The sequence below is a fragment of the Colius striatus genome, chromosome 17 (genome assembly GCF_028858725.1).
Source record: "Colius striatus isolate bColStr4 chromosome 17, bColStr4.1.hap1, whole genome shotgun sequence".
Classification (NCBI taxonomy): domain Eukaryota; kingdom Metazoa; phylum Chordata; class Aves; order Coliiformes; family Coliidae; genus Colius; species Colius striatus.
In genome coordinates, this window is record NC_084775.1 from 12,026,625 (window position 1) to 12,051,578 (window position 24,954).

The 24,954-nt window shown below is 39.0% G+C and overlaps 1 protein-coding gene across 2 annotated transcripts in view; it reads right to left on the bottom strand.

Annotated features, from left to right (window-relative positions):
• Positions 1 to 24,954, bottom strand: part of TMEM132C (transmembrane protein 132C) — a 198,207-nt gene that overhangs the window by 37,433 nt on the left and 135,820 nt on the right. For both annotated transcript variants that reach the window (XM_062009842.1, XM_062009843.1), the window contains one exon: positions 14,262 to 14,445. In XM_062009842.1, coding sequence (XP_061865826.1) covers positions 14,262 to 14,445 — 184 coding nt within the window. The remainder of the gene's footprint in view (positions 1 to 14,261; positions 14,446 to 24,954) is intronic.

Here is a 24,954-nt window from a genome sequence, read left to right on the forward strand (position 1 = left end):
AATCAGGATCTAAGTGCTTCCATTAATATTTCCACCAGTAAAGTTCCACTGCCTGAATATCAATGCTACTTGTATTTATTATTGGGATAAACATAACTGCATTTGGGCTCCACATGATAGCTGGATGTCAATATGCTGAGCAGTGACTATAATAAGGGACTGTTTCTACAGCAAGAAGGAAAAAAGAGCAACCAGATCAAGTGACTCTCAGCCCATCTTGCTGAATAACTGGTACTTGTTGTTTTCTGAACAGATCTAGGAATGAGAAAAATCATTCCCACACCATCTGACTCAGTTTGATTCTGGTTTTCTTGCTGAATAAAATACTCAAAAAATATTGACATGTTCTAGGGGTTTTTCCATTTCCTTTTCCAAAGATATTTGGGGACATGTATAGACCCAATGTTATAGCAAAACAAACCAATCAAATTGCTTTTATTTATAAAGAATAGACCTCCAAATACCACATTGGTTAAATGGGTCTTGATTTCATCCCTATGGCTCTTTTAATTTTTTATATAAAACCTCTCTGTTTTCTTTTATTTTAAAACCTTGTCTTTACCTAAGCAAGAAATGGAATGAGAAGCAGATGGTCTTTTTCCCATAGAGAACATGGATTCAGTTAAAGCAATGATAACTGACTCCTTAGGGACTTGCATCCTTGGAGGAGTTCAGAAGATCCAGACACCTAAATTGTGAAAGACCAAACTAATCACCAAGCACATTGGAGAGGAATCCCCTGCAGCAGCAACAACCAGCAAACCTTCTGCAAGGAAAGAGATGTCAGATAGATTCCCTCAGGACTGCAGGTAGTGGATACGGTCACCGAAACTCTTTCCCACCTGTCACAGGAACTGTTACACTGCTTGAATCAGGCAGAGTAACATGCTTAGCTCACATATGACACATTACACTTGCATTCAACGCTTTTTTTAATGAATCAAGTCCTCAAGAAATAACTTCAAACCTTTCCTAACACCCTAAATTACTCGGACAAGATGATCTCATTAGATAATCTAACCCCCTAGGTGATGGAAAATGCAAATTCATAAGGACATGAAATAAAATCAACTGAACGTTTTCATGCTTGATTGTGTCTTCCTTTACCCATCTTACAAGCTGTAAATGTGCATAGTTTGTCTTTTTTAAGTGCCTATCATAATCAATGTGTATCAACAGTGACTGAGCCTCTGGCTGGAGGCCTCTCTGATTTGTAAGAGCTGTGACATTAAATTCAATTAGGTACAGCTCACTGAAAAAAACAAGTATTCTGCTAAAGCTATTTCCTGCTGCCTAGCACAGATATGTCAGGATCCAGTGGCCAATATGTACTTTCAAAGAAAGATGGTATTTCCTGCTGTGTGGAGGAAGAGTCTGTAACTGAAAATGACTTCAAAAGAAACAATTCTGGAACCACTTAAAACATAGAAAAACTTTTAAGGACAACTGCAGGAGATGGGAAGCAGAAGCCCACATTTTATTTCTCTATACTTAGACATAAATGAAACAAAAAATCTGTTGGTTTTTTTTTATGAAGATGTGTATGTGTAGCACAGGAAACTACCTGCTCCTCCCTGTGCAATTTCATTCCTTACTTTCAGCATTGTGCTAAATCGACTTAGAAATGAAAGCACTCACATAGGAAACACATTATCTAGAGAGAAAAAATTGTAGTTATGAGTTGAAATGTGAATGATTACCTGAGATATTCCAACTCCAGCACCATTATTGGTTATTTTGAGCACAGAAGATGCAAAGAGATGAAAAACTGTGAAGTGACAGGTTAAAACCCCTTATTCTGAGACTGACATACTTGAGAACTTTTGCTGCTGTTGTTTCAGAGCATTGCTACTTATGGATATAAGTACACTTACAGATACTTACAAAAATACTTACAGTTGATGAATACAAGCAATAAACTGTCCTACATTCTCTTGAAAACTTATGTTTTTATACATTTATGCACTGTATAAATTATACATATTTCAACTAGAGTAGACATATGACAACATCTACAATATATACTCATACATATAATGTTTTTATCTAACAAGCACTCTTAGAAAAGTAGCCACGTAGTTGGAAAAGAGAGTGGAGAGAAACATATAAGAGCATTAGTTCAGTGACTATAGCTACTTCCAACGTTCCCAGGAAAGGATAAATATTTGTTACAGATACCAAAAGCTATGCCAATAAAATGGCCTTAGAAACTGCAACACATTCTACCCTTTCTAATCACAAAAATAGCTTTTCATTTACTCAAACATCTAAGGAATAATTGTCTGAGAAAGCCTTCAGCTATGATGAACATTTCTCATGTTTTCTCCATTGCTGAATGGTCCTATTAAGTTTATCACAGATGGGAGTGGGAATATTGGTAGAGCCTAAATGGGAAAGAAAGGCAATAGCCACCTGGTGATCTCATAATGGAATAGTTCATGGATGCTTAAGCAGCCATGAATGGAGCTATATAATATTTTCCTGCTGAAATAATTTCATGGCTTAGAGTTCTCTTTTGTTGCAAAAACAGTAATATGTGAAATTTGTCAACTTAAGGGCATTCTCTGGGCTCATGAGCTGTCAGTCATTTAGCTTCCTTGTTCAAGAGTCTGAAGAAGTTATTTGGAAATGGACTCCCAGTAAAACTGGGTTTGCCTCACCATTAAGCAGAACCAGCACAGCTCTGGTGATGTCTCCAGCCTGTGACGACTGTGGGAATATAGCTGCTAGTAAAAAGGCAATTTTCATTAGCCATCTGAAATTCTTCCCATGTTCATTTCAATTAAACCTGCAGCCCTGTTATATAGTTGGCTATATATCTAAGATAATATTGCTGTAATAGCTGTAATCAATAGGCAGTTGCAGATTAGGATGCACGCATGGATGCACACACAATTACACACTACACGTCTGTATGGGAGTCATCTACATGCACACAAATACATACACAACTATAATGGAAACAAGATTATGAGTCATTACACATTACTAAAGCCACATATTTGATTACAGGCAGATAGAGGCAGTACTTTTCACTTTATATATAACACATTTCCATCCCAGAGATTTCTTACTGTAAATATTTTGTAAACACAATTTTTTACAACCTGACCCCACTGAAATCAGCAGTGATTCTGCCAGCAGCTTCAGTGAAGCCAAGCTCCATTCTGTCAAGCATTATGGAGTAAACTTTAAAGAGTCCTCCCTAATGTGCTTTCCTTTAGTCAAATCTCAGTACTTCTATAAACCTTCACTTACTTCCACCTAACGTACTGGGGTCCTACTCCTCAGCAAAACACATTGACTTAATTGGCTGTTATACTAATGAGATACGACAGATACAAGGGTTTCTCTACCACTTAGTGATGATCTGGATCACAGTGATACTTTTGTCATCATGAATTTATCCCTTAACACATTGCAGATGTTTGTTGTGGTCAATATGAAACCAAAATCATCATCGGTATGGGGATAGCCTTTAGAGACATCTGTGTAGCATTAGCACAAAATCATTCTGGGCAGCAAAGCTGGAAATCTTAATATGGATTTTGAAGGATGGAAGTCAAGAACAACTCTAAGAAGCCTTACAGTGAGGACATGATGTTTGCAAATACTTATGTACAGTTTTTATTTACTTCAGTTTGTAGTGCTGTATCATACAGCAGTTGCAAGAAAAGCTGTCAAGGAAGTATAGTTTGATAAATTAAATTATACATTGAAGATATCTACACAGTTACAGACCAAAAAAAAAGGTGGCATTTTTAGGGACATGCTTCACAACAGATCCAATTCACATTGCAGCTCTAGGAAAAGTGCCTAAGAACTGTTATTTACATGCTCTTAGATATCATGCCTGGCCTCCAGATGCTTGATGATGAACAAACTGTTAGGTTTGGAAAATTGAGATAAAATCTTATCTAGGCTGCCTGTTTCACAGGAACAGCACAGTACTGGTCACAGGATGGGTGACATTCACTCTGTGCTTCATGGACTTTACAGATTAAGTCCCAAGGACAATTTCTTGTAAGTGGGGTACTGCATGATACCCGGGTGATTTTTTTGGTCATTGTGGAAGGTTGTGACCCTGTTTTATTTGTGTTGACTAATATACTCTGGATTATTAATGAGTTACTTTCTCCTTCTTATAGGCAGCATTAATTTTCTACAAGTTCCTTAAGATCCTCGGTTTTTGGCTGTGGAGTGCACATGGGCACTTGTCTCAACTTTGTGGATGTCAGAACTCTGCTTAAACCACAGTGGAAGTGAAAGGGGAATCTTGTGATAAATTCTTACAATTTCATTTAGCTTATTTTGAAATCAGCAAGAGAAAAATTCTACTTGTCCTTTTCTGGTTTTGGCTGTACAGTTTTAGTTTTCAATAAGCAAAATCTGTAACAAAGAGACTCCCACAAAATTGCTATGAAAAAGTAGTAATAACAATGCTGAAAATAGTCATTATTATTTCCAATCCTTGCTCCTAGATGATTTTTCCTTTTCAAAGAGTTTATTGATTTCACTGACTTCATAGCAGGCCCACATAGGCAAGCATACAGAGGGCAAGAACCAGATTATTGCATTAATGACAGCAGATATTGTACAGACATCAGGAACTTACTATAGTTAAAAATATGAGAGAATGACACAGGAAAATTAAATTATTGATCAGACACACGTCTAACAGACTGGTGAGCCTTACACTATATAGGAACTAAATGCAGCATACAGTAGGAGGAGGCAAAATGTAGAAAGTATGTATAATCACAGATGCAATTACTTCCTCCTTACTCAAGCAAAAACATGTTTTGCCTTCAGGGGTTGTTTGGCAAGATCGTGCTGGCTAGAGGTTTGTGGATAGAGAAGCATCTTTCACATAGGTTGCTGTGATCATTGTGTAAGTCAGTGATATCAGAGACAATGAGATCAAATCCATTTCTTTAAAGGAGTATTTTATTTGTTAGTATAACCTGAAGCAAAAACAGTGACCATTATCTTTATCTGAGCATCTCACAGCAACTTACAACACTGAAAGTGGCTTGAAAGCTTGGCTGTTTTATTCTGGCTCTGTTGGACGGCCTAATAAAAGGCCACAAACCTTGCTTCACTTAACATTTCTGCTCTTCAGGACCAGAACAACATTGCCAATTCTGAGAAGGGGAGATTGGCCTTCATGTTTAAGCAGGGAATGTTCCTTTATCAAGAATCAGCAGTACAGAATGATCTTATAAGTCAAATACTTGCAACGTAACATAGGAAATATTAACTACTGTGTCCAGGAGTAAACTGTTGTAGACCTCAGTGTTGCCAAAGATCCAAAGCAGGCAGAAACTAAGTCCAGACACGTGGCTCCCAGTCCATCAGACAAGTCCTATTTTTGCATATCAGAGTCTCCCAGTGCTTAATGAGTTGTCCATAATTTGAATGAGGTAAGAGCAGCGAGGAGGAATTACTGAGTCTCGAATGACTTATTTATTACCACACGAAGCTCACTCCTGAAGCTTCCAGGCATTCTTAAAACATATGCCGCAGGATACCTTGTGCCAGCTGGCAGCTCCACTGTTAGTCACTGCTTTTCAATGCTTCCAACTGACATTTTGTCCCAGATCCAGCATCTAAAACATAGTCTTCTCTGCTGGCTCAATCGAAGCTTCAAGCCATATAAAAACTTCTTGGTATTGGCACACAGGCACGTAGTACCCTATACAAAATGATTCCAAAGTACATCCCAGTCTTAGACTGATCGCTTTGGTTTCTGCTGCTGACATAATATATGCAGCAGGAGGCTGCCTACCTTCTGTTAGCTCTCCAAAACAAGAACTCAAGATCACAAAGAGGTTATAGCAAGCTTTTTGGATTTCACTTCATTGTGCACTGTTTCAGAATGTTAAAGGAGGAGAAATCACCTTTAAATCACACAAAGTGATTTTGTCCACATGCTCTTTCCCCAGCTACATCCTGGTAAAATCTGGTTTATGCAACTGAAAATAAAACTGTTATGCCAAGGGGAAAAATTTCCACATTAACCAAATAAAAAATACCCCCAAAAGAGAAAAAGTAGTTCTCCTTGGAATGGTGTCTTGACAGTAAAACTCAATCAGGAACCTGGCAGTTTGAACTGTCAGAAGTAGTTTGAGGGTAGAAGGTATAGATAAATGGGCTATGCTGCAGAACCAGACTATGCATAAGCACATTATGTGGTGCAGGAACACACTGGTGTGTTTTTCAATACTGAGTTTACAGGCTAATGTTTCCCTCTGTCATTTTCTCAAACCCCCCAGTGAACTTGAATTATTTTTTTTTTTACATTTACTTAGTTTAATCAAAATCCTCATTTCACAATCTCCAAAACACACACAGCTCTGGTCCTGCAGGGCCTTGGAGAGCAGAGTACAACAGTCACTAATTCTGATAGTGACAGTCAGCATTCAATATTCAACTCCTGCAATTAATAAAACTGCACTGTTGCTATTTTTCACTAATAGAGGATTTCCAAAGCAAATTGCAGCAATAAATTACATCATTACAACCTATATTATTGTTCTGTGGGGTAACAAATCTTGCAGAAAGAAAATCAGTTTTACTAGAGGAAAAAATACAGAGGACAAATCAGATCACTAGGACCTGATTAAAATTAATGTCAGTGCTACTTCAGTTTCCATTTGCTTGCTGAAATTCCCTCTCTCACGAGCATGCTGGCTTGCTGATGCTCATGCTATGGTGCTGGTGCTTTAAATATTATGCATGATTTTCTTATGAGAGGAAAAAAAAAGTCTTGATAGGTTCACTGGCTGTGCTGATTTACATCTGTGCTCTGCAGTTCAACTATAGTCTAAGGCACACACCACAGCAATGGGGCAATCATTTGGTCTCTTCATTCATTGAGCATATGTGCATCAGCCTGGAGAGCTTGGGCATTGCAAGAAGACCTTTGCATAGTTCACCTCTAGCTTAGCAAAGTAGTTTTTGTCAGTAGTCCAAGTTGTGGAGCAGTGTTGGTATTCTTTGATATTGGGATGATGAACAGATCAAATCCCATTGCCCTTGCTGCTCCCCATGTCTTTATAGCAGCTCCTGCACAGGTAAAAAGAAAGCGCCAGAAGCACAGTGCCAGCTTTCTCCCTATGACTATACTGAACTCTCTCTAAGTTACAGTGTTTTATCTCCCTCAAGCAAAACTACAGAGTTTGAAGTACAGATTCTTAATGAATTCCATGACAAACATCCTCAGTGATGTAAGTCTGGATGGATAATGAACTGTAAACTGAAAGCAGAGTAAGGCAAACATCCATCTAATAGCAATCAAAAGTGAAAAGTTGCTGGGTGTTTTAATGCTTGAGGTAGCTCATTATAATACTGAGGCTTCTGAAAGTCCTGGTGGTTTGGTTTTTTTTAAACCATTTTTTTTTAAACTCATTATCTTCCATTAGAGTAAAGCATCGCCTTGTTTTTCAGATAGTTTCACTGTCCAAGTTGGAGCACCTCAGGACCTCATTAATTTGAGTCCAGCCTAAACAATTCATAATTCTGCTAGGTGAATATTTCACCTGATTGTGAAGAATGAAGTATTCCCCAGAAAGATTAAAACTTTCTTTGCAGATGAAAATCATCATTAGAAGCTGCCAGTTAAGAGCAGTTGTTCCTGGTTTTTGGTATAGGTCACAGCTAACCCACTTAATGCTCAAGCTGATTGAGCAGCTGCTGTGTTTGCAAACAGACCTGGCCTGCTCTGGCAGACACTCTTCAGTCTGTCATCACTTTTAAGGGACAGTATGAGAAGGTGGAGATCATTTATTCTCTAGGGAAAACCACAAATGTTTGTTGTCTGGATAAGCTTGGACTTGTATTTATCAGTTAAGACAACTGATGGCTAGCTGAAGGTAATGAGAAAGCACTAGTTTAGGTGAAAACTAGTATATTAACATCCACATAATGTAACAATTGAGACTGGTAAGTTCAATTCCCTTTCCACCTCTGCCAGCACCTCATGGACCAAATTGTGCCATGTTCTTCCATCTGCCTTTATATTTCTTTCAAATCCTTTGCAGTAGAAATACAATGATGGAGGAGATTTAGAATCAAGCATAGTATTTGCCTCCAAACATTGGCCATGGATGGACTCTGGTCAAAGTCTGAATTGCTAAATGCATGCTACAGCCCTACAAATTGGTAACTTCTCTGCCTTTACATTCTAGTTCTGTTATAGCTGCAAACTTCTGCAGAATATCATCCTTCAGAATTGATCTCCCACTCCAGCTGAGAAGTGCTTCTCTGCCCTTCTCCATCTGATCCAACAGTGAAGGCAGCAGGGGAGGGCACTCAGGGTGAACACAGCCCTTAAGCAGCTACAGCACCAAAATACACAGCCCTGGAACATCTTTCTCAAGAACTATCATCTAGGTCCAGTGCTTACTTCCTGCTGGCTTCTATGGCTCTGCATGGTCTCTGCTCACATGTGTGTGGCAGCTGTGAAACCGTTTCATGGTTATGTTAAACAATCAAAATTTTAATCAGCTGCCATTCAAATATAAACTGTTATTTAAGATGTCTTCCTCTGATGGAGCAGTATCACAACCCTGAAAAATACTTCAAGCAGTCCTCAGATCTTGCCCAGTAAATCACAAGAACAAAAGAATCTCCAGACTTCACATGTTACACAATGCAGTGCCATGAGTCAATGCCAAAATTAAGTGCAGCAGAACGTGGAATCGACTGAGGCTAATTTGCACTGCTGAGAATCAGCGTGGAGGCACCTGGCTGTCTCCATGCAGCCCTGCATTGTGCCATGTCAGAAGAAAAAGCACATGACAGTACTTTTCTAACATGCACAAGTGATCAGCAGCCAGCATGGACTGGCTGGGGGATCTTGAATACCTATATATACTCACTATATGTTAGGACAAAAGTGTATTCCAACATCCAAGTGTTGGCTGTGTATGTCTCTCCCATTCATGGAGCTTGGTTTCATCCAGCCCTGAACAACACTGCAGTTCCATCAGCTTGGCCTGCAGACTGAGAATTTTCTAGAGGTTTCTGACCTGTCTGACACTTGACTGTGCAGCATTTAGTGTTAGCTCCCTCCTCTTGGAGAGGAGCATTTAGGTATTACCACAACACTATTGTCTAGTAATTGATTCACTGGCTGTCTCTCTCACTGCACATTCTTGCTGTTCTGCAATTTTTTGTTTGGTTTGCAGGATTTCTCTCCTGTTGAGGCTGAGAAGCATCTACATTAAAGCCTTGCATTAATGTCTCTCTACTACAGGTAGGAAAATAAGCAAAGAAAACTAAAAATTCTCTCAATGGCAGAAATCTTTAAAAATCTGGAAGCTCACTGACCTCATCTCTCCTCAGAGTTTAAAAAATCTCAAAGCAATCCATTCAATAGCATTGCTAGATATGAAGGATGCTGGAAGAGGAAATGATACATACTGGTGTGCTGCATGGAAAATGACATACAACTCGATCCAGTGGCAAAATTAATTCCAGCCATCTGAGATAGCCTTATTGATCCATTCTCATTTCCTGCAAAACATAGCACTGAATGTGACTGTAGTAAAGAAAACAAGAAGCTAGAGGGAAAAATGCAGGGGTTGCAGAAATGATGCCTAGGACTTTAAATGACACTGTCAAATTGAGCCATTCTGAATTCTTTACGTTGTCTGCATCTTCTGACCAAATTATGATCAATAAACAACAGTTCATTACTTTTTTCTTGCTTTTGTTTCCTGATGGGTAGACAACAAAAAAGCCAATTCTTAACAGATGAGAATAATCAATGTGCATTGCTAGTCACAGCTCAACAGACCATGTGGCAAGGCCCGTTCCTAAGCAGGTATGCAGGCTCACCTGGTATGCATATAGAGTAATGATGCAAACTTGACTGAAATTATATCCACCATAAATCTAAAGGAAGGAACAATATCCTCATTTAAACAATTGTAACCTGCCATGCTGGAAACTGATAGAAGAGATCTCTGTTACTGCTTTTCCCTTCACGTCAGAAGATTGTAACTCTGGTCTTTCATGCAGCACACTCAGTCTTGGAACTGCACTCTAAAAACTCTTGATTTCATGTCACAGTGTTTTTTTGATGTGACTCATAATGAAATGATTTGGGACAATACCCATCAGCTGAAGAGTCTGATAGGTAGATCATGTTTGTGATAAGCAAATTGGGAAACAGGTGTGTTTATATAGATTCAGATTTTATCTTCTAGAAAGCTCCACAGAGCCTGTTCTTCTTCAAAGCCCCCTGCTTCACTCAAGACTGTAAGATGAACAGGAGGGAGAATTCTGCACTTCTCTGACCTTGAAACAGAGAGAACGTTATGGTGGGAAGTCACAGACTATGTAGGGATGAAAACTCTACTTAGGTCTATATTTTCAGAGGGAGTTTATCCTGCTACGGAAGGACTACTACTTCAGTTCCATATATGGGGACCAGGATGGTTAGGTATCAATATTACACCATTAATTTGCCCAGCTACCTCCCAGGAAGGAGTTGTCCTTTAATACTGATGTGCTCCAGCAATGAACTTATCCACAGGCCTTCTACCTTGCCCTTACACAAAGCAAAATGTAATGATATTAAAAAGATGCATTATCCATTTAAAGCACGAACAGAAATCTTACTAAATTTCCTAAAACATGCTCCCATGTTGAACACAAATACACAGACTTCTAGACTCAGAGAATCATTTAGGTAGGAAAAGACTTTTAAGCTCATGAAGTCCAACTATTCACCTCACATTGCCAAGCCCACCACTAAATCATGTCCCTCAGCACCTGAGCTACATGTCTTTTGTGTGTGTGTGTGTGCAGGCTATTAATGAAAGCAATTTTGGTTTTGTTTTTTTAATCTAGTCAAGTGGTAAAATCAATATAGTTGGCTGCTTTTGCTCAGGACAAGATAGAAATTTGAGGAAAATGTGGGAAGTTAAGTACCCTGCATGCCTTAATTGGCAAGTTCTGAGGTTACCTGTGATTAATCGAAGTTTTCAAAGCAGTTTAGCAGATAATTAATTAAGCTCCTATGAAAGAACTTTCCTAATTGATCCTGTAACAAGTAACATGAAATCAGAAGAGCTAGAATAGGGCACAACCCAGTAGATTTTCTCTTCTGGAAGATTAAATCTCTGAGGTAGATTCTTCCTATCAGCAGATACTCAGATGTTTTTCCTGAAAGCAACAGAATAAGTTAGACTTTCATTTTTCCTAACTTTTCAGTCTCATTTTCCTCTCTAAATACTGTGAAGGGTGAAATGTCCTTCAAAATTACTCAGACTGACTAAATTCTCTGCTCAGGAAAAAAAGTATACTTACCTCAAATTTACACCTCTTTTCTTTGAAAACGTTATTGGACTTACTCTCAGCCCAGTAGTTTTGCTGTCTCTTGCTCCTTTTATTTTACTGTAGTGATTGCTGAAGCAGCATTACTGTGGTGTTATTTCTCACCTATATACACTATTTAGCACAGAAGTTAGGTGCACAGAATATGGATTGTACTAAATCCCTCTCTTTTGAATGTATGATGAATTTCCACTGAGTTTTCAGCAACTGTATCCTACCATTTGCTCCACTGAGCCGAGTCCTAGAAGGCTCTTTTAAAATTCCCGGTTCAGTTCTTACTGACAATGTCAATTCTTTAATCTCTTTCATTCCAAAATACTGTAGCAACAGCTGCACTAACCTTTTGAAGGCCCACTTGGTTTTCATCTTACTATTATTTTGCAATCTAATCAGGCATAGGGCAGTAAAGGATGCAGGATCTTTCTTGCTTCATAAGTTTGGAATGGATCACATGAGACATGCCTTACTCTGTGAGTCAAAGACAACCTTTATGTTACAGTCAAACCAAGCAGAAGTTTGCTGCTTTCAACCCCAAAAGTGTGACTAGGATGTCCATCAGATCAATGTGGAGACTCAATCAGATCCAATATGGTATCTTTGGGCAGCTCCTTCTTTCCCCTTTTTTGGCCACCTTTAAATATTCTGAATGACAGATTTTACTTTGGTTGTTGGTAGTTTTACTGTAGGAACACTCCATGCTTATATCAACAAAATCTGCTTTACCCTCCAGAGGATTATGAAACACACCTGCTGATAAACACTGAGATGTAATTTCTGTGCACAATAAGTGCTGTTTCTTTATGGTATGTAGTTGAGATAAAGAGAATGATCTGACTTCTCAGCAGATACGGTATCATCCTCTCTCTTTTCAGTGTGGCTCTTGTTTCTGAACAAGAAAACTGCCAGATAATCACCTCAGCTAGAGATTAATGACTAAATGAAGAAAGCACCCTGGCTGGATAGCCAGTGTTAGCTAACAGAAAACTCTGAAAATTCCCTTTATCTACTAATATTCTGCCAGCAAAGCAAAGCCAGTTTTGCATTGGTATCCCATCTGACTGGATTCTGTTACCACACTATATTTTGGTTCCAGCCAACTGTATAGAAGTGAGATAAATACAGGAAATCTTTGCAAAGAGAAAAGTTTAATGTCTTTGACCCCTTTGCACAACCAGGGCTGCCAAATGGGACATCTGTTGGAATTAAAGGATCTCACCTTATACCATTTATACAATGCTAAATTAATTTATTTAGACCTCTAGTTCTTAAAGGAACCCTTGTAGGCAGATGAATTTTAACCTAGAATAGACACAAGCCTGCAAGTAAATAAGGAACCTTCTATGCCAGTGCAAAGGCATTAAAGCCTGATATATTTTTAAAAAAACCCTTCTATCCCTCAGATATGGAAGGTGCTTATCTCAAAATGTGATCACAAAAGCCTTCCTTATACACCTTCTCAAATCTTTAGAGGACAGATGCTCAAATCTGTATTGCCCATTCAACTCCACAGGTAATGAGGACAATTATTTCCCTCTCATATCTGGAATGGAGCAGAACTTTCTGCTGACTTAACAGACTTTGGATCAGGAAATTGCTGGGCATGACCTCATTTGATATGAGCAGCAGTTTTACTCTTCAAAGGGGAAGAATATATTGAAGATGAGGACTTCCAGGGAATAATACTCATATAATTATATGCTGCAAATGACTGAACACTGTTCAAAGCAAAGACTGCCAGAATTTCACTACCAAGATTATGTACATGAGATGCAATATTCACAACTGGGATGGATACATCTAACTCTTCTTCCAGTTCCTGAGCTCTAACATTGACTTATGGTAGCATGTGCAGTTCCTCTATGAATTGCCACTTGGCCTTGTCCTAGGTAGCTTTGTGCTTCTCCCTTTCCTGAGGCTCAGCAGGACTTCCAAAACAAATGTTCAGTGCCTACTTTGCCTGTGAGAATGGAAAATGTTCTCAGCACGTACCTAAATCCCACAGAAAATAAAATGCCTGCCTAAAAACAGTGCACCTGAGATGTTGGAGACTCCACTGAAAATTCTTATTTGCTCAGCTCAGAGCTGGAGTTTAATCCTAGGGTTGGTTCACTTGCAGGAGGGGCCCTAAGTGCTAAGTCTTGGTGCTCTCACTGTCCCAGCCTTGCTTTGCATAAGTAACTGGATCTTCACTGAACCAAAGAGAAGGAGATGTTGCTTCCACAAGTCACATTTGTGAGCCTTGTAAAGAAAGGCAATGGGTATGATTTCCCAGGGAGGCAGGTAGCCCATGATTCGTGCTAACAACACTGAGCAGAGCGAGCAGATTTAAACCCAGTAGATTTAAAGTGCATTTTTCCACATGAAAGCCTACACTTTGCTTTTCTTAAATATATTATTGAGCCTATTATTATTTTCTATTTCTTCCTTGATACCACAGTTCTTACACTATTAGGAAACAGCCAGCAAAATTAGTATCAGCCTGAGCCTAGGAACAACCAAGCAACTTAGGCTTTATCAGAAGGTGCTCGAGGACCTGTAAAGTTGTTCTACAGTTTCAAGCAAGTTCAAGTCATGTAATGGCAGTTAGAATTAGGAAGCTCAATCAACTTAGCTTTGTGTTACCAGTTGGTAGCCTGGAGAGAATCATGCATGACACAAATTCAGGATTTCAAGTCAGAGAGATTTTTGAACTGGCAGCATCCCTTCCCTCTGTGGTAAGTTTTAAAGAACTGAAATTGGGTGATGTTCACAGATCATTAAATGAAGACGTGATTTTATCAAGTAGTCCTGTACAGCTATAACATGGGGAGGCAGGGCAGAGAGTACTTGTTTGGAAGCCTGTCTGAGGCCCTGGGACATGCTTTTTCAGACCACATACAGATTGGATGGAACAACATGCTGAAACAGTTTCTTACCATCGCCAATGGAACAATTCCAACAAGATCCTTCTGGCAGATGAAGATTTCAGACAAGGTTATGTCTGTTGTCCCCTTCCGAGGGTATTCCACCTGCCAGGTGATGGGCTGGGTTCCAGACAGGCTGCTGAAACTGGCTATTTCAAAGTTCATCTGCACAACCTCATTGAATAAACTGTTACTTCTGAAAAAAAAGGAAAACAGGGAAAGGGAAGAGCTATTACTTTTGCTGAAGAAGGCAAATGAAGTGAATCATATTAGCTAGTGGAAAATGCAGCTATTTATATGCAGCTATAACACAAGGCCTTTTCCAATTGACAACTTCTTCAGAGCTTACAAACATGAATTATTCTAAATGGGTCAGCCGCTCTTAGTATAAACACTATGTGGAGGGATAAAATCCAGGATATTGTATCTGATGAAAGCAAAATATACTCTTCCACTACATATTTTTTATGATTTTGCAGGTGTGATTCAATCCTACTACAAGATGGATTTGACCATGATCAACCAAAGTTAATCCAATGCAGCTCATGAAGATTGAAAAGCCCAGAACTAGGATGGGCAAAATCCCACCGAGATTCATTCTATATGTCCACCATCAAAATCCCACAAATCCTTAGCAATGAAATTCATTGGCCCTGATGTTCATTTATACTGCATGGAAGCCCTTAAAAAAACTAAGATGATTAAATGGCAAATTGACAAGGTTCATGTAAATTTAGTGGTATGCTCTGGAAATCAAAACTTCATGCAGTCGAGATCAAATAGTAAAGATGGTAACTAATAAAACATAGTATGAAATCATGAGGCATAAGCTAATTTGAACAACAATTATGAAAAGACATGCCAAAATTCCTTCCTTTTCATTACATTTCTTTAACTATGTCAGAAATAAAGTAAATATATATAAGAAATTTGCTGGACTATGTACTACGTAATTTTTAAGTGCAAATGATTTGCATCAGAAACAACACGTTGATTTTCTGGGACTTTCCCAATGCCATTCCACAGGGTGGAAAGTCTTCATATTTCACAGAATATTGCCTCAAGCTACCCTTGTGCTGTAGTAACTAAAAAATGAAGAGAAAGACAGTCATCTTCCTAGCTTCAGTAACCCAGCCCCAGCTTCAGCACACCTTTGGATGTATTCATCATACAAGAGCTTTAATTTTCCCTCTTTCTTGATGTACAATACACAAAGGTCCATTTCTGAGAAAATCCATCAAGAATTGATCATGTACAAAGCCCTTATATTCTCTAGTGCTAGACTTTCTTTTTACCTCTGAACAGAAATCACCATTTTTTATTATTTAAGATGTTTTCTGTGCTTTACTTTGCATGATTACTTTGAAAGTAAACGCGTTCCCCTGATAATTATTACTTTGATTATGGGTTTTCATTTGGATGGCTTCCTCTGAAAAGTCTTAATACTACCTAATGCTTTAAACTTATTTCCTTGCTGTGTCAAAAGAGAGACATTGTAACACTTTTGCAATAGTGGCACACTTCCTCCATGCACTTAAAGAGTGATTTTGTGTAGTAATGCAATAGATGGATGGGTTTAACAATTCATAACTCAAGACCAGACTATTCCCATTTGAAGAGCTCCCACTAAATAAATCTTACAGCTTGTAAATGCAAGGCAACTGCAATAACTGTAGTTTACATACTTCTGGGATGTCTCAAAATGAATACATACTGCATTGGATTTGGTAATTTATTTGAATGCATGATTATATGCAAAGATACCCGATTCACCTGAGCTACAGCACTCATTTAGCTGTAAAAGGCACCATTATGCCTTAGATTAATGACACCTGAAATACCACTGTTTTCACCATTTCTACATCTGATGCTTAGTAACTGACAGAGAAGAAGTTTTTACATGAGATTGACTGTCTCAGTGCTTTCACTTACACTAAATAGAGAATAAATTTTTGCACGCATCAAAGCTGTTCTAAGAGCTAATATGTTGGGAAAGTTTTCTTGATCAGGAAGTCTACACTTCTCTAAATAGCCTCTGAGCAGATGTGAAATATACAGCTTTATGACAAAAGCCCCACAACTAGGATCAGAGATCTTTGGGTGGAAAACAGTTCATTTCCAGCCAGCCCACTGATTCCTGACACATTGACTTAGGTGAGGGCTCATCCCCTTCTGGCTCATAGCTCTCAGTTCACAACACCTAATTTTTCCTGGTCCTTCAAACAATTACAGAGTTGCCTGGTGTTCTACTCTTGGCTGTCCATACTGTTTACCTGCAGCACCCACTCGAGCCTGGCTTTGAGCTACCCAGGGGAAATACCCAGAACCAATAGCCAGAACAAAATCTTTGGGCATCTTGTTTTTATGTAGCATTTCATGACATACAATTGCCATGTGGATCGACCACAACTTACTGTAGTTCATCATTGTAACCACGTCTTATGGTTCAAAACAGGCAGTATGAGGTGACCACATCTTTCTACATGATCACCTGCAGCACAAAGTTTAGTTCATGCTGGCTACATTAGGATGCAGGCAAGCGGACACATTTGGGAAGTGTTTTGTAGACAGGGACAAGTCATCTCCTGGTGTAGACTTGGGATTTTTTCCTATTCCATACTTCCTACATGTGTATAACTTGTAGTTTAGACACAAAGGGATTCTTTTTTCAGTCCAACCTAATAATACACAGAAGACTCTAGCACACCTTTTGGACTTTACATTTTAAGTTCATGATGCTTTTTGACTTTGATTATAACAATCAAAAAACTTTTCAACATTTTTTCATCTATTATGCACACACACACATATACATTTGGCTCCTGCATGGCAAAGAGCACAACTGTAACATAAACCACACTTGACTGCTACTGCCTCTGATATATTCTCAGCAATATTATCTTCACTGGAGCCACAAGCAACAGCCTGTATCTCTAAGAAGCACTAAACTCCACCATAAACAAGTCTGATATAAACTGACTGACTTCCTCCCAAATGCAGAATTATCAGAATCACTCTTCCACTACTGACAGTTACATCTGCCACTGTGTGATCTTCTAGGACTAAAATGAGGGACTTACTGTCCATGCTGTATTTACACACCATCTGTTGCAGCTGGGCTTGAGGGTCATACACTCTGAAATTTCTTCTCCATTCCACTGTAGACATAACTATCTCAATTTTGCACATGAGGACTGAAAAAGGGGCTATGTGACACACACAAGATCATATAGAAGATTGAGACAAGGTAAGGAGCTATCTGTGCTTTTCCAAATAATTAACTGCTGGCCCATTATTCTGGTATCAATGGAAATGGGAGCCATAGCACCCAATTCTATATTCTTAAATAGTCTTCAGCATATGCATCTTAACTGTCAACTTCATTCTGTATGAGGCATATTTTTGATAACTGATGAGCTATTCTGTGAAAGAAATCACTGCTTCAAAAAACACATGCTTGGATTTGCAGTTCTCACCAAGCACTTGGTACCACTCGTTGAGCTGTCAGCAAAGAAGTTATTGACCTGTGATAAAGACAGGCTGCTTCTTCCCAAGGTATCAAACTCTAGTGGTGGAGAAACATAAAAATGACACCAAAATTCTACAAAATTCTGTAAAACATTGCTAAAAATTTGTTCTGCAAAATATGTGGCATAAAAATGTCAAAAAATATGCATGGTGTAGGATAAAGGTTCTATTGGCACTTTCTCAGGATGACCTGCATCATTACTTCAATGCCTACATTTGTGAGCAATGCAGCCATCTCCCTCCATGGCAATAAAGCTTTTATCCAATGTCACACTATCATCAGTTTCCTCCTTCTCTCTTCATACAGAAGAAACAGAGAGATGATCAACAGCTGGGAAAGCATCCACTTGAAAAAAAAATATGCCTTCAGAGATGTGTAATGGCTGAGAAAAAAACTTCTCATGAAGCACATTTAATGTTCAGAGCTTGTTCACTGACTGAAACAGCAATTCCTTAATATCTAACATTTAGAACTGCTCAGCAGCCGGAACAGCAAGTAATTATAAAACTTTTCTAAAGTACACAGCATGTAGTGATTACAAATGAAGCTTCATGAAGGCAGGGCTTCGAAGGAAACTATATAAGTCTAATTGGATTGGTTTGAGAGTTCCCCTGAGTCAGTTCACTCCTTAGATTTATTTTAATCTATAAACACGCTAACCATTCAGGGCTAGACTGGACCACATGCTTGCACAAGGGAGCAAGGACTCCCTTTGATCTGCTAAACAGCCACTCCAGATCTGTGTCTGAGCACACAGGCATAAGTGAGGAGCACTGAACCTGTAGTTACTCCTTTGCTGGAGCAGATGGGCAATGATTAGGTGCTACTTAGTCGTTACAACAGCTGAGCCAGCAAGTTAGTGATAGGGGTTAGTAATTTACTACTGGCATAGGCTAGCAATAAATTACTGCCCCAGGAGAAGAACTGTGCTGCAGAGCTGTGTGAATGCTTCTGAGGAGCACTGATTTAGAAAAAGCAGGTAAAACAGAAATGTTCTGTCAATGGAAAGATAATAAAAAATGCATAAAAAGCAAAACAAAGTGTCATAGAGAGGAACTGCCATGGAATTTGTCATCTCTTGCCCACTTTAAGGTCAGAACACACACTTTTGATACCATCAGGACTCTTGATAGCACCTACAGTACTCTGAGAAATATTGACTCTTGGAATGAGATTTTTCTTATGTGAATACCCAGGACAGGTTGTATCAAAAGCTGTATTTAACTCTCTCTTCAACACAAGGGATTTAAAACATGGGATCACATATACACAAGCCACACGTAAGCCCACGGATAGACTCACTGTGTGGCTAATAGCACAGATGCTAGAACGCAAACCAGATTCTGTTTCTTTGCAGAGGATTAGTAAGAGGTGGAATGATGTTAAACTTGTCAATACAGAAACAGTTTGTACTGGCCATGCATGGCCATGGCTCAGCTGAGCCCAGAAACAGTAAACTACAAACCCAGTGCCACCAAGGCTTTCACAGGGTGCAGTGAGAGAAGGCAAGGCAGGCAGATAATTACTAAGAAAAGCAGTGCAGAGACTTCAGCTGATGTATGATCCATAAACAAACGGAAATCTTTGCTGAATGCTTGTCTACATGTGTGGACCAGGAGCCTCTGATGAGAGATTTCAAAGTGTTGGGTTATTGCTCTGAGTAATAGAGCAGTTTCAACTCTTAAATGAGTGAATCTTAGGACTGCTACAGGCTAAATCAATAATTTCGATTTATTACAGTGGCTCTCAAAAGAGAAATTTTAAAAAGCCTAGATTAAAAACATTTTTAGCCATCCTTTATTCCAACAGACTTTTTACTGAAAGTGCCTAGGGATCCGAGAATACTTCGACCTGCTGAAAATTTAGCAACTCTTTTCCTCTTTAATGCTATCCAGTTTGACAGTGACATCTTAATGCAAGATCAGCACTTACTAAATGACATAAAAAATTGAAAAGAGTACAAACCCCATTATCCCTCAGTTACACTCCACATCTTTCTCTTCTCTAAAATCGATACATGTTACTACCATGTGCAGAGACAAACTCCCATCACAAGCCAGCGGTCAAACTGGACCCCAGAGCAAACTGTACTTCAGCCCACTTAGATATATGCACCCATTCTTCTTCCCATCTTGGAAATGACTGTAAAGGGGTACAGGACATATGTCCTGCTATTTTTGCTGTTTCCAATTGCTTGACCCTCCTGCCCCTTTTCCTGAGCATATTTCATAACTGGGCTACCTTCAATGGAAACACCCCGTGATCAAGATGAATCACAGCAATGTAAGAAAAAATAGCAAAATGCAGAGATTAGAACCTGATCTGGAAAGTGTGACTGATGCTGAGTTTAAAGATGATGAAATTATGTGGGCGGTTCTTTACACACCAGTTCACTTATGTAGTCAGAACTCAATGCTAAAAAAGGGTAGGTCATTAGCAAGCCAGTTTCCTTTTAATCAGACATCTATGAGCTAAACACTGTAATATTCACCACTGAGACCTTAAGCCACCCATCTCCCTTCTGAAACACTTGATCAAATGGAGTACAAATGGCTTAATGTAAGTTTCTTTCAATAAGAGCTGTTACAAAGTTAATCCTCCTGAAAAACTGTGGAAAGGATGTAGTTAAAGAATGTCAACTACAGAAGGCAAAATGCAGATTAAACTTCTTATTTTTCAACATTAGCCTAGCTTTCATCTTTAAACCATAAAAAGCAGCAAAGGAGAAAGAAAAGGATGATCTATTTTGGCAATTAACAGATAGGCAGGATATAATTTCATGGAAAACTACCACATTAAAAGTATTATGAAGGTCTTCAAAGAAAACTATCCAAGGTGTAACTTAGCAAACTCTTGAGCAACATAATATACATGTGTATCTTCAAAAGGATGATATAATGCTGTACCTGATTTCTTCATACAGTCCTGATGAGAGTTAGATTAGTTAATAAGGTTTCTTAGCTTTCTTGTCATAAACTGTGATATAAACCATGGCTTTTTGATTAAGGTATTGGACTGAGACAGGAAATCTCATTTCACTTACCAGCTCTTCCACAGCATCCTTTAATGACCTCAGGCAAAACATAAAGACACAGATCCCTACAGCTAAAATAAAATCAATAGGAATTAGGCACCATGAAGCTTAAAAAAAACCCCTCTAGTGTCTGTCTACTACTTTAGGCATCTGAATAGAGTATCTTTACCATGTTGATAGAGTATCTTTACCATGTTGGTCCTGAACCCCAAGATCCCATCTGCGTTCAACCATATGCCACGTGTGAAAGGGTCAGAAGACCATCCATGGTTGAACTGCTGAGAGTTCCCACTTGCAAGGAATGTTCTTAGCTGACAAAATATGCACTGGACAGGTGGCATAAGAGAGAGAGAGCCTGGGGTGGGATCTTTGTGTGCTTTTATTTCCCATTTGAGCAAGTTGAATAACATTTTATACTTCTAATGTCAAAACAAAAAAGTATGCAGTGTCTACCTGACTTCTCTGCACAAGCCTTGCCCACAGATGCTAATCTCCCAATGATGTTAACTCCTACCTAGAACAAACAGCAAAAGTCATGTTGCTAATTAGAGTACAGAAAAACAGAAATGCTTCTCTCTTAGACAGGCAGAAAGCTGGATGAGATAGTCCCTAAGGGAGAGAGACCTGTCTGGGGGGTCACAATAACTCACTAATTTCTTCCTTCTATGCAGAGCATTTTTTTTAGAGGCACTAATCACCAATAAATGCTGCTGTCAAGATAGCAGGCTCATTAGTCTTCTCTGATACTACATCACATCCAGGCACAAGGTAGATAAGATTGATTTTTCCCTTTTCCCAAAGGAAGCACAGAGGCGACCCTCTGCCTCAAACTGATGCCATCATACAAAGGCTCTGTGCAAATCCCAGTCCTGAGCTATCATCAGCTCCCACCTTTATTTCATTTTTCATTTAGTTTGAGAAAGATATTAGTCTGCTAATGTCTTCATTATAATTTCAGATAACAAAATACATAGGCAGATTGGTCAAGAAATAAGATTTCACACTGATTCATCATCTCTTCCTGCCTCTGAGAAGGACATTTTCTACTTAGCATTCATTCAGCACTGGAATCTCTCCAGAGTCCCTGTAAGCGGTATTTTCCTCTTTTGGAGACAGCAAATGTGTAAGCACTAAAAATCTTCCAAGGGACATCTCTGCTCATGGTCTCCTTTCCAGTGATTTTCAGACAGATTCCCTCCAAACCCTGTGCTTTCAAATGGAGAAAGGAAGTCAGAATCATTCTGATCATCAGCACTAGATTTTATGTCTCTTTCAGCTCATTAAAAGCAGAAAGGTGAGAACAAATACACAAACCTTATTTTAATCACTTTAATAGTTTAGAAGCAGCTAGTGAAACACAACCAGAAACAGGAGAACACCTTAGAAAAAGCAGCCTACATACAGATTTTCTGATTGCAAATATCTTGCATGTGTGTTTTGTTCCATTCATAAGCAGTGGTGTCCCTGGCACTAACAGAACAAGGTACTCCATTTACTAAATCCATTTATGAGTCGGATGGATTCAGCCTCCTCTGTCAGTCTCCACTTGTATCTGTCATTCATACCAAGCCCTACTTGCAGAAATGACAATGCAGCATGACTCAAAGAGACAGGTCATCAATTTCTTGAGCATATACTCTCAGGTGCCAAATTGGCATTCCCTGAAAGGATATTAAAAGAAAAAATCAAGTTAGGCACAATCAGCAACGAGATTTTGAAAATATGATCAAAATGGCACAGAGATGTGGAAGGGTCTTGTAACTGGAATAGCCCCAACCAGGCTACTCCTTCCAGTGAAGATGTGTCAGTTGCTGTTGAAATAACCAGTTGATTTCTGTATTAACTGGTTACTACTACTGGACTGTGCCAGACACTTACGGTGTGTTATGCCCTCAAATGACACATTGATCAAAGAAAGGGATGCAGCCTATGTGCTGATTACTATGCATAACATCCCTCCAGGTATTGCTCATGCAGATGTAAGTGTAGCAGGCATTTGCACCTGTTTTGAAACAAACTGAAGATGAAACTGCATTATGAATCAGATGGCAAGACAAATCACTTTCATATGTAACCGCATATGTAAATCGGATGTGTGATATGCACATCTAATTTACAAGTCAGGTGTTTTCAGATTCCAGTTCCTACAGTTCTTACTGTGTTGGGTTTTTTAATTGCTCTGCCAGCATATCTGCTTTTGGGCTATGCTTGAAGCTCCAAAAATATTTGTGCATAAAGATCCCTGTTTGTTTTCAACAGGGCAGTTGCATTCACCTATTGGAAAAACACCTAGAAAGTTAATCAGTCACCAGCCTTGTAAAGTTGAGGCAATGCATGTAAAGAAAGTACACATTTAATGGCAGAGTAAAGGAAAAAAAACCCTATATAAGTAGTGTTGAACATTATGGTGAAGTAATGAAGAAAATAACCTGAAGGTGACAAAGCAGAATGATGTGTGTTGGGCACTGAGAAGTCAGGCTTGTTGGGAACAGCCCCATGCTCTCCTCTACATTCCACTTGGGCACGATAGTAGCTTTTCAAGTCCAAGTGTACAAAGAAGGTCAAGGGATTTTTCAGATCAGAAGCAACGACCAACAACTGGCTGGTGGCAGCTATCTGAAGAGACATCCAGTTTAGCTGAAGAGCTTTTCTAGGTGTCTACGAAGCTGTCTGAATAGAGAGTAAAAGATCTCGAAATGAGCTGCATCCTTTGAGAAATAAGCTCAACAGCTGCAATTTCATCGCAGAGTAAACTCAGTTTGTGTGAAGCCCCTCAGAAACTGCAGGGAGCTGAACAATACTGTACAAACTACAGCTAGAGAATATCAGCCTGAGGAAGGTGTAGAAGTAGTTTTATTTCTAGAAAGTCAATATGTTTTTGCAAGCTTCACTAAGGCAAAGTCTGCAGCAGGAATAGTTTTCTTTTCCCCAGTCTCAGGTTGCATCTCCTGTCCTGTATTATTCCCCTTTGTATATGTACAATATACACATGATCTTTATTATGCTAAAGTTTTAAAAACATATTGGGGTACAGTGGAAACCCCAACTAGTCTAAGGAAAAGTAACTGCATGAGATATATTGAGCCCAGCTGAAACTCCATGTAAATGTGAATGACACAGGTGAAAATTGACAGGAGAGCAAAGTATAATGGTCTAATTTGAACCTACTGACTATTCACAGGTGTATTTACACTGTAGGACACTGTACTGAACAACTGTAAAAACTGCTCCACTCTGAATACATACATCCAAAAGTTCTCATCACAATGCTGAGTAATAACACTTTGTTCTTTCACAATCTCTGCAAACTGCAACTATGCAGTATGATCTTGCAAGGTCAAACTTGCAATGGAACATTTTAGCATCTCTTGGCATAGCTTTGCTGCAGTACATTGAGAGTTTATAGTATAAAACTGACAAGCACTGTAAAACCAAGGCTGTGCATGGAGAAGTGTGAAGGACAGGAGGGCAAGGGGAATTTTGAAAGTGTTGCTTATATTAAGCCTTCTATCCCCAAGTCCCTATTTTGGCATTGTCAGGCTAGCTTTCACATGGTGAGCATAACAAAAACCCAAAGGTGGAAGCACACCAGTTTAATCACCCTCAATGTACATTATGCATACAGTTTACCAAATCTGTCCTCAAAAGTTGTGAAAGGAAAAAAAAAAAACCAACCCAAAGACAGAAAAGTGTAGGATAAAGTGCACACTGACATAAATTGAAGAACTTGTCTGAGACAGGGAAAAGAGTAAGTCTATGCATCTGACACTGAGTAACATCCAAACACCTCACTGTAAGAAAGGAAGCTACCTGAAGTAAGACAGAGGCAATATTGGTTAGATAGTAATAAGAAAGGAAGCTTTAGTTTTTTCCTCTCTTTTTCCTTCCCTGGAAGTGGTAAAGAGCGAAGTGAAGCTGCAGGAGCCATCTTAGACAAAGAATCTTCATTTTGAATTCACATTGGGAAATCCTAACATTCCAGAGTGGTTGTTTCGATATTTTATTCTACTTTCCCTTCTTCCATGCCTGTTTTCCCTTTCTTTCTCCCTTCCCCTTCTTTCCGCATGTTTAGAACAAAAATGTACGATGGAGAGAGCTGAATATCCTGGGGAAATTAGACAAAAACATGACCATCTTGTTCA